This window comes from Crotalus tigris, unplaced genomic scaffold (genome assembly GCF_016545835.1).
Source record: "Crotalus tigris isolate CLP2741 ecotype Arizona unplaced genomic scaffold, ASM1654583v1 scf7180000017599.838750, whole genome shotgun sequence".
Classification (NCBI taxonomy): Eukaryota; Metazoa; Chordata; class Lepidosauria; order Squamata; family Viperidae; genus Crotalus; species Crotalus tigris.
The window spans coordinates 732,680-745,818 of NW_024096503.1; the positions used below are offsets into that span (position 1 = coordinate 732,680).

Sequence of the window (13,139 nt, forward strand, 5' to 3'; positions counted from 1 at the left end):
GAAGTGTTATAATTTAGTTTAAGAACCAGAATTTAATCCATAGAACCTCCTTTACATATTCAGACTTTACAGTCAGCCAGCTCAGGTAAGAATTTTGTTTCTGCATTTACACAATACAGGGAAGTCTTTGACATAGAACAGGGGTGTTCAAACTTGGTTTTTTTTTATGACTTGTGAACTTACAACTCCCAGAATTCCTCAGCCAGCATGGGGGAACCATGGCCCCTTCATGACTTCCAGACTTCAACTCCCAGAATTCCTCAGCCAGCATGGGGGAACTATGGCCCCTTCATGATTTGTGGACTTCAACTCCCAGAATTCCTCAGCCAGCATGGGGGAACCATGGCCCCTTCATGATTTGTGGACTTCAACTCCCAGAATTCTTCAGCTAACATGGGGAAAACTATGGCCCCTTCATGACTTATGGACTTCAACTCCCAGAATTCCTCAGCCAGCATGGGGGAACTATGGCCCCCTCATGACTTGTGGACTTCAACTCCCAGAATTCTTCAGCTAACATGGGGAAAACTATGGCCCCTTCATGACTTATGGACTTCAACTCCCAGAATTCCTCAGCCAGCATGGGGGAACTATGGCCCCTTCATGATTTGTGGACTTCAACTCCCAGAATTCCTCAGCCAGCATGGGGGAACTATGGCCCCCTCATGACTTGTGGACTTCAACTCCCAGAATTCCTCAGCCAGCATGGGGGAACTATGGCCCCTCATGACTTGTGGACTTCAATTCCCAGAATTCCTCAGCCAGCGTGACTGGCTGAAGAATTCTGGGAGTTGAAGTACACAAGTCATAAAAGGGCCAAGTTTGAAGACCCCTGCATCTAGCTGGTCTTTTTGTTTCAGGAATCCAACCTGTTTGCAGGATGGCTAGGGAATTCTGGGAATTGAAATCCACATCTCTTCAAGCTGCCAAAAGCTGAGAAATACTGAATTAGGGATATTGTTCAAATACAGAAAGCGGGAGTTAATTTAGTAACCAATTAAATTAGTCACCGGGAAAGGGTGTTGCCTGAACAAGCAAGGATCTGAGGCATACAAACATACAAATACAGATGCTATTTTTTTTTTAATCCATGCCTTTTTAGGAGTGGCTAATGTTTGGTGTGGATATTGACTTGGACTTCAGTATAACGGTGTTTTGTTTTTTTGCTTGACATTGTGCCTGGAGTCCTTTGGAATTGGGATAAGTTATAAATATGAGGAAAGAATAAATAAAATAACAGAATAAGAGAGAATCAGAATTGGAAGGAACCTTGGAGGTCTTCTAGTCCAACCCCCTGCTCAAGCAAGAGACTTTACCCTATTTCAAACAAATGGCTGTTCAGTCTCTTCTTAAAAACTTCCAGTGTTGCAGCACCCACAACTTCTGGGGGCAACTTCTTTCACAGGTTAATTATTCTCATTTCACGATGTTTCTCCTTAGTTCCAGGTTGCCTTCTCTCCTTGGTTAGTTTCCATCCGTTGCCTTCAGGTGCTTTGGAGAACAGGTTGTCCGCCTCTTCTTTGAGGCAGCCCCTCAAATATTGGAAGACTGCTATCATGTCACCCCTGTCCTTCTTTTCATTAAACTAGACATACCCAAATCCTGCAACTGTTCTTCGCACGTTGTAGCCTCCATTCCCCTAACCCAGTGGTTCTCAACCTGTGGGTCGGGACCCCATTTGGGGTCGAACGACCATTTCACGGGGGTCGCCAAACAACGCAGTCTGCCATTTTTCCCCCTTTTTCTTAGCTGTGCTACTCCCTTTTATTCTATTGGCTTTTGAAAGCCAATAGAATAGACTCTCTTGAATAGAGTCTAATTCTATTGGCTTTCAATAGCCAATAGGAATTGTCCAGGCTGTCTCTGCCCTGCTGAGCCCGCCAAAAGTCCCATTCTGCAAACGGTGCTGCACCAGTTGAGTAGTCCTCGACTTACGACCGGTTGAGTAGTCCTCGACTTACGACCGGTTGGGGGGTTGCGGCATTAAAAAGGTTGAGAAACACTGCCCTCACCACTTTCGCTGCTCTTCTCTGCACTCAATTTCTAAGTCTCAGCATCTTTTTTATATTGTGGCGACCAAACTGGTTGCCATATTCCAATATTCCACTCTTACCAAGGCATTATAAAGGAGTCCTAACACTTCACGTGATCTTGATAACTTCCAGGTCTTGTCTGACCTTCCCAGTCTAGAATCTCTGAGTGGTCTCCTCTCCCAGCCCTAACAAACAAGGGAAGGTGTGTTCCTCTTTAGTTTTTTTTTTTTTTTTAACAAGTAAACACGGTCAGCTAGTTAAAAGCGAATCCACGTTTCCAGAAAGGAGGTGCATCAAAGTGCTGGAACATTCAGCTGGTGGGTCGGCAACGTTCCAGAACTGTGGTGCTCAACTCACCATTGGCATAAGCTAAAGCTAAGGTGGTCTTCCTGGAAGAGACCATCTCCACAAATATTTAGGGATTTCTCTGCCACCCAGACTGTCTCTTATCTGTACAGCAGCCAATTTCACTGCATCACGAGCTGATGTCACAAAGCTTCTTCATTCAAGCCTCATCCTCCCCAAGAGAAACCTTCTGGATCTTGAGGGATCCTAGAAAGGACCAGTTCCTGAGCTCGGAGCCCATCCATGTCGGTGGTGAAATCTATTGAGCTGGTGATACCCAAGGAAGTGTACGTGGCAGGCTCAACCGTGGCAGGGCAGCTGATTCTCAGTCTTCACAGCACGCTGGTGGACCCTCTGCTGAAGGTTGAGCTCATTGGGAGAGGCTACCTGGAGTGGACCGAAGAGGCCCACTTGGACAAGGACTATAGCCAGCGAGCCACCTGCGTTAACAAGGCGGACTACGTTCACAAGACGAAAACATTCAAGACTGAACGTGAGGCTGCTTAACTGGGATTACCACGAGGCAGTTAAGCAGAAAGGGGCTGGGGGTCTTCCTGGGGGTGGGAGGGAGGAGGAGGAGGACAGACTTATCATGGTTTTAACAAACCACAGCATTTCCCACCAAGGCTTCCAGATTTCAACTGCAGACATGAAGATGACCATTGTTGTTGTTGTTAATTGCGAAGTCGTGTCCGACCCATCGCGACCCCATGGACAATGTTCCTCCAGGTCTTCCTGTCCTCTACCATCTTCTGGAGTCCATTTAAGTTCACACCTACTGCTTCAGTGACTCCATCCAGCCATCTCATTCTCTGTCGTCCCCTTCTTCTATTGCCCTCAATCTTTCCCAGCATTAGGCCCTTCTCCAGTGAGTCCTTCCTTCTCATTAGGTGGCCAAAGTATTTGAGTTTCAACTTCAGGATCTGGCCTTCTAAAGAGCAGTCGGGGTTGATCTCCTCTAGGACTGACCGTTTTGATCACCTTGCAGTCCAGGGGACTCGCAGGAGTCTTCTCCAGCCCCAGAGTTCAAAGGCCTCAATTCTTTTGCACTCAGTCGTTCTTACGGTCCAACTTTCACAGTCATACATTGCAGCTGGGAAAACCATGGCCTTGACTATGCGCACTTTTGTTGGCAGGGTGATGTCTCTGCTTTTTACTATGCTGTCTAGATTTGCCATAGCTTTCCTCCCTAGGAGCAAGCGTCTTTTAATTTCTTGGCTGCAGTCCCCATCTGCGGTGATCTTGGAGCCCAGGAAGATAAAATCTGTCACTACCTCCAGATGACCATTAGATGGCAGCAAAGAGTTTGAACATCTCTTTGTCCCCACCTATTGAAGGCAGGTCTGTCAGCCTTTCACTCTCCAGCTTTGTGAACTCCAGTTCCCAGGATTCTCTGCAATGGCTCTCTTAGCTGGAGACTTCTGGGAGTTGAAGTCCGTTCCTATGGAAATCCCAAATTGGGAGAGGCCGTACCACATTTTGCATTTATTTCCCCATCCCTTCCTATCTAACGTCTCTCGGGAGCAGAAACTGAGATGCTCAGGCAGGTTTTAATCCTCCTGCTTTACCCCAAGCCCTGATTGCCATGCTCTAACTTATTGGTTGAGTTCCCACATCATGTCATGCCAGGAAAACTGTAGCTAGAGTCTCACGAAACAGTACAGGAACGTTTTTTACTTTTCAAAAGATAGGCTTAACTTCAAGAGTTGCAGACGTCTGAAGTTGAAATCCGAAGTTAGGCTTAAGATACAGGAGGATCTTCACAGACTTGAACCCTGGGCACTCTCTAACAAAATGAAATTCAATGGTGAAAAAAGTCAGGTTCTACATTTAAGCAAGAAAAACCAAATGTACGGGAATAATAGGGGGTACCTTGCTCAATAGTAGCAACTGTGAGAGGGATCGCAGAGTCCTAGTGGAGAATCCGTTAAACAGGAGCCAGCCGTGTGCTGCAGCTGCCAAAAAAGCCAACACAGTGCATTAACAGAGGGAGAGAATCAAGATCACGTGAAATGTTAATACCATTTTACAAGGCCTTGGTAAGGCCACACTTGGAATACTGCATCCAGTTTTGGTCGCCACAATGTAAAAAAGATGTTGAGACTTTAGAAAGAGTGCAGAGAAGACCAACAAAGATGATTAGGGGACTGGAGGCTAAAACATATAAGGAACATTCACCGCTTGTGGAGGCAGGTTGTTCCACTGGTTACTTGTTCTACCTGTCAGGAAGTTTCTCCTTAGTTCTAGGTTGCTTCTCTCCTTGGTTAGTTTCCATCCGTTGCTTCTTGTCCTGCCTTCAGGCGCTTTGGAAAATAGCTTGACTCCCTCTTCTTTGTGGCAGCCCCTGAGATATTGGAACACTGCTATCATGTCCCCCCTCGTCCTTCTCTTTGTTAAACTAGACATACCCAATTCCAGCAACCATTCCTTGTATGTTTTAGCCTCCAGCCCCCTGATCATCTTTGTTGCTCTTCTTTGTACTCTTTCTAGAGCCTCAACATCTTTTTTACATTGTGGTGACCAAAACTGGATGCAGTATTCCAAGTGTGGCCTTACCAAGGCCTTGTAAAGTGGTATTAACACTTCACGTGATCTTGATTCTATCCCTCTGTTAATGCAGCCTAGCACTGTGTTGGCCTTTTTGGCAGCTGCAGCACACGGCTGGCTCTTATTTAGGTGATTGTCCACTAGGACTCCGAGATCCCTCTCACAGTTACTACTATTGAGCAAGGTACCCCCTATACTATACCTGTACATTTGGTTTTTCTTGCCTAAATGTAGAACCTTACATTTTTCACCCTTGAATTTCATTTTGTTAGATAGCGCCCAGTGTTCAAGTCTGTCCAGATCCTCCTGTATCCTAAGCCTGTCTTCTGGAGTGTTGGCTATTCCTGGCAGCTTGGTGTCGTCTGCAAATGTAATGAGTTCCCCATCTATCCCCTCGTCCAAATCGTTGATGAAGATGTTGAAGAGCACTGAGCCCAGAACAGAGCCCTGGGGCAGCCCACTACACACAAAAGCCTTAGGGCCCCACTCATACTAGAGGGGATACATGCATGCCAGCCTGCCACTGACATAGCCTGGTTGCCAATACGCCACAGCCTGGTAATGGGCTACAGCCCACAGGTTGGTGACCCCAGATCTAATCCAACCCTTTGCTCAGCTAGGGGACCCTCTACCATTTCAGACAAGTGGCTGTTCAGTCTCTTCTTAAAAACCTCCAGTGTTGGAACATTCACCCCTTCTGGAGGCAGGTTGGTCTTGATCACGGGTCTTCAGACTTGTACCTTTGATGACTTGTGGACTTCAACTCCCAGAATTCCTCAGCCAGCGTGCCTGGCTGAGGAATTCTGGGAGTTGAAGTCCACAAGTCATCAAAGGGACAAGTTTGAAGACCCCGGGTCTTCATCCTTTGCCCCTGAGATCTGCCCTGCTCCTGAGCCCCCACGCAAGTAGCCATCTCCTGCCCCACACGGCTCAAATCTGGGGGGGGACTACGAGACCAGAACCCGAGTCTCCCCCCCCCACCCAGCCCAACGCCATTCCACCACCACAGTGCCCCAAAACTACTGGTGATCCTCGACTTACGACCACAATTGAGCTCCAAATTTCCGTTGCTGAGCAAGGCCATTGTTTAATGAGTTTTGCCCCCGTTGACAACCTTTTTTTTTTCGGGCCACCGTTGCTAAGCGAACCACTGCATTTCTGAAGTTAGTCACACAGTTGTTAAGTGAATCTGGCTTCCCCTATTGACTTGTCAGAAGGTCGCAAAAGGTGACCCCGTCATAAATGCCTGCCAGTTGCCAAGTATCCAGATTTTGGTCACGTGACCACGTGCTGCGACGGTCGTAAGTGTGAAAAACGGCCGTAGGTCACTTTTTCCATGCCGTTGTAACTTCTGATGCTCATTAACACAACAGCCGTAAGTTGAGGATGACCCATACCTGAAATTGTGTTACGCAGTTAGTCCTTGACACACGGCCACAATCGGGCCCCAACATTCCCGTTGCTAAGCAAGACATTTCTTAAGTGATTCCCCTCCATTCTACGACCTTCCTTGCCTCGGTGGCTAAACGAATCCCTGCAAGTCATTAAGTGAGTAACCTGGTTGTTCTGGGAATCTGGCTTCCTTGACTCTGCTTGTCGGAAGGTCGCAAAAGGAGGATCACGTGACCCCCCCGGGGACACACAGCGACCGTCGTAAATACGAACCACTCGCCAAGCAGCTGATTTTTTTTTAATTTTTTTTTATTGATTTTCTAGTTTTACACTTAAATATTTGAAAAGCAACATGGCGGCTGAGCCAATCAACAATTCAATAGCATACAAATGTCTTTAGTACAGATCTCAAACCATGACATCAAATATTTCCTCTCTTTTCCCACAGTACTTACTTCTCATATTTAAATTAATACAGTTCTTAAATAAAAATAACTTTCTTACATTTATCAATAATTTTTAGTCTATACCAGGGGTAATCAGCCTTGGCTCTTTTATGACTCGTGGACTTCAACTCCCAGAATTCCTGAGCCAGCCATGCTGAGGGGAAAGGGAGAGGTTTCCAAGCTGAGCCATGCTGGCTCAGGAATTCTGGGAGTTGAAGTCCACGAGTCATAAAAGAGCCAAGGTTGCCTACCCCGGTCTATACACATCCCAGTTATTTTAACGTTCAAACCTTTTAGACCAGTGGTTCTCAACCTTTTTAATGCCGCGACCCCCCAACCGGTCGTAAGTCGAGGACTACTCAACCGGTCGTAAGTCGAGGACTACTCAACTGGTGCAGCACCGTTTGCAGAATGGGACTTTTGGCGGGCTCAGCAGGGCAGAGACAGCCTGGACAATTCCTATTGGCTTTTGAAAGCCAATAGAATTAGACTCTATTCAAGAGAGTCTATTCTATTGGCTTTGAAAAGCCAATAGAATAAAAGGGAGTAGCACAGCTAAGGAAAAGGGGGAAAAAATGGTGGACTGCGTTGTTTGGCAACCCCCGTGAAATGGTCGTTGGACCCCAAATGGGGTCCCGACCCACAGGTTGAGAACCACTGTTTTAGACAATTGATGTCCTAGTTAGTTTTTCCCAATTTTTAGTTTCCCACATATTCAGATGTAACGCTTAATATTTATAAATTCCAAATTTTAAATAATCCCAATTCCCTTTATCACCAATTCATCACAAGAGCTAATGTTCAGGATACACGTCTTATCTGTTTGAATCCTTACCGCCTTACATCAACGAATGAATAATACAATATAACGTTCTTATTTTCTGCTAATTTCCAAATATCTTAAATTTAATAACCAAAATTTCTCTTATTTCAACATTTAATACTTCCTCTCTTTTTCTCAGCTGAATTTTGATCATGTGACTGCAGGGAATGCTGCAACGGTCGTAAGTGTGAAAAACGGCCATATGTCACATTTTTCAATGCCGATGTAATTTCGAATGAACAAATGTTCGAGAACTACTTGTACACAAAAGTGTGTTATATATGCCCACGCATATATAACACACCTGCCCCACTGTCTTTAATCTTTCCCTACATCTCCTCCACCCCCCCATTCATGAGAAATAAATCCTAATGTTTCTTATCTCCACCATTATATAATTTCCTGTTGTTTGGGACCCTAAGGAGGTATTAGAATAATTATATACCTCCTGCTGCTACATAAACGTGGCTGATGTGTCTTTTTCTCTGGGGTGGTTCCCCCTGATGCAATCTTCCCCGTGGCCTGCAATTTATTAAAATATATTTACCTTCTTCTCCTGCCAATATTTGGAAATGTTGTAGAAGATTAGCTCAGCTTTCTCTCGCAAGGTGCCTCCAGATATACCCTCGTTCCTTTCTCTTAATCTCCCTAATCCTAGTTTGGAATTTTAAGACCTCACCTACGGAAGAGGGATTTTTTTTTTTAATAAGTCCCTTTGATTTCACCTTCTTTTTTAAAAAAAATCTGGTTTTTGTGATTAATGCGATGAAACGTGTCATTCCGGCTTCGTTTGAATATTGCACCTCACCTAAGACAAATCTTTCGGGAAGACAAAGGCGCTCCTCGGAAGTGGCTGGAAAATTGATGGGATTAGCAGAGAGGGCTAAATTGACCATTTTGATAAAAGAAAAGAAGTACTTTGGTTTCTGCTTGGAAACCGCTTCTGGACTTTGTGCTTGAGATGGACAAAAAAAAAGTGACACTCTGATTTTGGGTTTTACTGATTCGATGGATTTGTTAATATAGAAATATAAACTAAAACATGTGAAGAATGGCTAGTCTAAAGAAAAGAAGAAATAGGAAAGGCATGATAGCCGTATTCCAGTATCTGGGGGGCTGCCACAAAGACGAGGGGGTCAAATTATTCTGCAAAGCACCAAAGGGAAGGACGAGAAACAATGGTTGGAAACTGGTCAAGGAGAGAAGCAACCTGGAATTAAGGAGAAACTTCCTGACAGTGAGGACAATTAACCAGTGGAACAAGTTGTCTCCAGAAATTGTGGGCACTCCATCACTGGAGGTTTTTAAGAAGTGGCTAGACAGTCACTTGTCTGAGATGGTATAGGGCTGGGGTGGGCAACCTTGGCTCTTTTATGACTCGTGGACTTCAACTCCCAGAATTCCTGAGCCAGCCACGCTGAGGGGAAAGGGAGAGGTTTCCAAGCTGAGCCATGCTGGCTGAGGGATTCTGGGAGTTGAAGTCCTCAAGTCGTAAAAGAGCCAAGGTTGCTTACCCCTGGTATAGGGTCTCCTGCTTGAGCAGGGGGCTGGACTAGAAGACCTCCAAGGTCCCTTCCAGTTCTATTCTATTCTATTCTATTCTATTCTATTCTCTATTCTGTTCTGTTCTATTCTATTCTCTATTCTATTCTATATTCTATATTCTATTCTATTTTAATCTGTTCTGTTTTCTATTCTATTCTGTTCTATATTCTATTCTATTCTATATGGCTAGTTCATACTACTATAGAAATGTGAAAAGTTGAGATTATTTTTGCTTTGCTCTTGATTTGCAGATAACTGGCTGGGCCCGGGTGTGCACAAATTCGATTTTGACTTCGTCTTACCTCCGAGGATCCCATCAACTTTCACCAGCCGTGTGGGGAAAATTAGCTACTTCCTCCAAGCAATCTGTGCCACGCGAGAACTTATCCTTCGCAAGCAGAAAAAGTATATTTTGGTTCAAGGGACTTCCCTGTACAGCCAGGACACCGTGCAGTCCAAGGTATAGGGAGTCCTCGATTTACAACCGTTCATTTACAACCGTTACAATGCCACTGAAACAAGTGACTGATGGCCCCTTTTCACACTTACGACCCTTGCCGCCTCACCAGGGTGATCAAAATTCAGACGCTGGGCCACCGACTTGTATTTATGACGGTCGCTATATCCCGGGGGGAGCACGCAATCCTCTTTTGCGGCCCTCTGACGAACCAAGTTCACAGGGGAAGCCGGATTCTCTTCACAACGGTGTTACTAATTTAACAACTGCAGCAATTCATTTAACGACGGTGGCAAGAAAGGTCGTAAAAGGGGGCAAAAAAATCAGTTTACAAATGTCTCGCTTAGCAACGGAAATTTTGGGCTCGCTTCTGGGCGTAAGGTATAATTTAAAGTAGAACGGCCTTCTTTGAATTTGGGGCCCCCAGATATAGAGATAGTCCTCAATTTACAATAAGAATGGAGACCCGAATTTCCATTGCTAAGCCAGGCCTGGTTTTACAACCTTTTTGATATGGTTGTTAAGCGAATCACTGCAGTTGTTAAGTAAATTACATGGTCATTAAGCGAATCCAGCTTTCCCCGTTTGACTTTGCTTGTCAGAAGCCAACTGCCAAGGGTCGCAAACGGTGATCACATATACCCATGAGACACAGCCACTGTAATAAGTACATGCCTAAGGCGGGACTAGAACTCACCGTCTCCTGGGGATTGGCCCAAAGTCACCCAGCCGGCTTTCATATCTAAGGCGGGACTAGAACTCACCGTCTCCTGGGGATTGGCCCAAAGTCACCCAGCCGGCTTTGATGCCTAATAGCTTTGCCTCCATAAATCATGGGCGCTCCATCACTGGAGGTTTTTAAGAAGAGGCTAGTGCACAGGTCGGCAACCTGTGGCTCCGGAGCCGCATGCGGCTCTTTGAGCCTTCCCCTGTGGCTCCCAGCCTCCTCTGCCTTTGCAGGAGAGAGACAGAGACAGAGAGAAGCAATTGCGCTTCCCTTCTCTCTCTCTCTCTCTCTCTCTCTCTCTCTCTCTCTGTGTGTGTGTGTGGTTTTGTGTAAAAGAGAGTGCACTCACAGTGTTCTCCGAGGAGCTGAAAAGCTGACTGGGCGGAGCTCCTCCCTTTGCTGCGTCTCTGCAGGAAGCAGGAAGGGCAGGAGAGAGCTAGCTAGCCCAGCTAGGCTGACTCAGGAATTCTGGGAGTTGAAGTCCATGAGTCATAAAAGAGACGAGGTTGCCTACCCCTCAGCTTGTTGGACAACAGCTTGAAGCTTGCCAGGTGAGCAGCAGATAGGAGGGGGGGGAGAAAGAGAGAGAGGGAGGGGGAGAGAGAGAGAGAGAGAGAAAGAGAAAGAAAGAAAGAAAGAAAGAAAGAAAGAAAGAAAGAAAGAAAGAAAGAAAGAAAGAAAGAAAGAAAGAAAGAAAGAGAGTGGGGGAAGAGGCGTGGCAGACCAAGGGCAGATAGAGAGGGAGGGAGAGACAGAGAGACAGAGAGAGAGAGAGATCCTTTTTTTACCTCTGTGTGTATGTGTGTGTATATATATATATATGTGTGTGTGTGTGTGTACACACACACACACACACACACACACACACACACAGAGAGGTAAAAAAGGGATATATGCAGTGTTATCTTCATTTTAGATATCAAAAGGGTTTTGCGGCTCCTGGTGTTTTGTTTTTGGTGGGAAATGGGTCCAAGTGGCTCTTTGAGTGTTTTGGGTTGCCTACCCCTGGTCTAGCTAGACAGTAACTTGTCTGAGATGGTAGAGGGCCTCCTGCTTCAGTAGGGGGTTCAACTACAAGACCTCCAAGGTCCCTTCCAACTCTCCGTTATCCCATTCACCTTATTCTTACCCAGTTCTCGTCAGCTTCCTTCAACAGTGTCTTCCCTCCTTCCCATCTTCCAGTACCCGTTGGTGGTGGAAGTTCAGAAGATCCTGGCTTACAACTGTTGTCTCAGGAGCGCCCCCATCACCCTGCGCATGTCGCTGAGCAAGAGCCTCTACCTTCCGGGCGACAACATCAGCTTCACCACCGAAATCACCAACCCGACGGGCAAGTCCATCCGGAAGGTGGTTTTCACCCTCCACTCGGTGGTCCTCTACAAAGCCTTCAACTTCCGAGCGGAGCCCCGGACATTAGAGCAGCACGAAGAAATGATGCGACTGGAGTCGAACATGGAGCAAGGCCCTTGCGAGTTCACCAAGATTCACAGCACCCTCTGCTTGCCCAAAGTGATGCCCGTCAGCAGCACCCAAAAATCCGACGACATCATGGAGATCGGCTACGAGCTGACGGGGACGGTCCACTTCCCCTGGTGCCTCAACAGGGTGGTGGCCAAGATCCCCGTCGTGGTCAGAAACGAAGCCACGGAGCTGCCAGAGTAAATGAGGGAAGGCTGTGCCCCAAACCCTCTGCCATTTTTGTCCAAATAGGTGGATATAGTTTTCAAAATGGATCCCGTTCTCCATCCCCGTCTCCTGACTCATTAAATGCTCGCGCTACGTTTCTGTTTCCGAGACTCCCTGTTCAATTGGTTGGGTTTTACAAGTCGTCCTCAACTTACCACCATCATGGAACCCAGCCTGTTACGGTCGTAGGTCACAAAGGTCATAAAGGGGGTCATCATGTGATCAATCTGATCTGACAGCTTTGTTGCAGAGTGGTCGTTAAGGGAGTCACCATGTCTACAGTCGTTATGTGGAAGCTGTTTATTGCCATGCAGCATTTGTGTTGGATGCAAGAACGACAGGTCATCCTCAATTTACAACCATTCATTTAATGGCCGCTCGACACTAAACGAAAAAAGTGACTTACGACCGTTTTTCACACTTCCGACCACTGCAGTGTCCCCAGGGTCAGGTGATCAATATTCAGATCTTTGGCAACTGATTCATATTTACAATGGTCGCAGTGTCCTGGGGCGTCATGGGATCCCCTTTTGAGACCTTCTAACAAGCAAAGTTGATGGGGGAAGCCTGATCCGCTTAGCAACCGTGTTGTTAACAACAGCAATGATTCACACAACAACTGTGGTAGGAAAGCTGGTAAAATGGGGCAAAATGCACTTAGCAACTGTCTCACTTAGCAAAAAGTGTCGGGCTCAATTGAGGTCGTAAGTGTCAACGCTGCTAACATTGGATGTTTTTGCTTTGGAGATGTAACCATTTTCTTCTTTTTGCTTTAGATGATGCTGGGGAGGGGGGAATGTGAACGAGAGTCCAGCTAGACCAGGGGTAGGCAACCTTGGCTCTTTTATGACTCGTAGACTTCAACTTCCAGAATTCCTGAGCCAGCATGGCTCAGCTTGGAAACCTCTCCCTTTCCCCTCAGCATGGCTGGCTCAGGAATTCTGGGAGTTGAAGTCCACTAGTCATAAAAGAGCCAAGGTTGCCTAACCCTGAGCTAGACACAACACTAAACTTAGCGTGAGAATCAAGGTTGTTGAAATAAGAGATGATACGAATTGGCAGACTGGAGAGCTGGAGGGAAAGCCTGCGTTTCAAGTGAATTGGGGAATGTGATTTATGACAGTTAATTGGAGGAGGG

General features: G+C 46.2%; 1 protein-coding gene across 1 annotated transcript; it reads left to right on the forward strand.

Moving 5' to 3' along the window:
* The first annotated feature begins 2,246 nt into the window (after positions 1 to 2,246).
* Positions 2,247 to 12,140, forward strand: ARRDC5 (arrestin domain containing 5). Its single transcript, XM_039366896.1, has 3 exons — positions 2,247 to 2,871; positions 9,383 to 9,591; positions 11,498 to 12,140. The coding sequence occupies exons 1-3, from the start codon at positions 2,622 to 2,624 to the stop codon at positions 11,975 to 11,977; spliced, it is 939 nt and encodes a 312-aa protein (XP_039222830.1). The 5' UTR covers positions 2,247 to 2,621; the 3' UTR covers positions 11,978 to 12,140.
* The last annotated feature ends 999 nt before the right edge of the window (positions 12,141 to 13,139 follow it).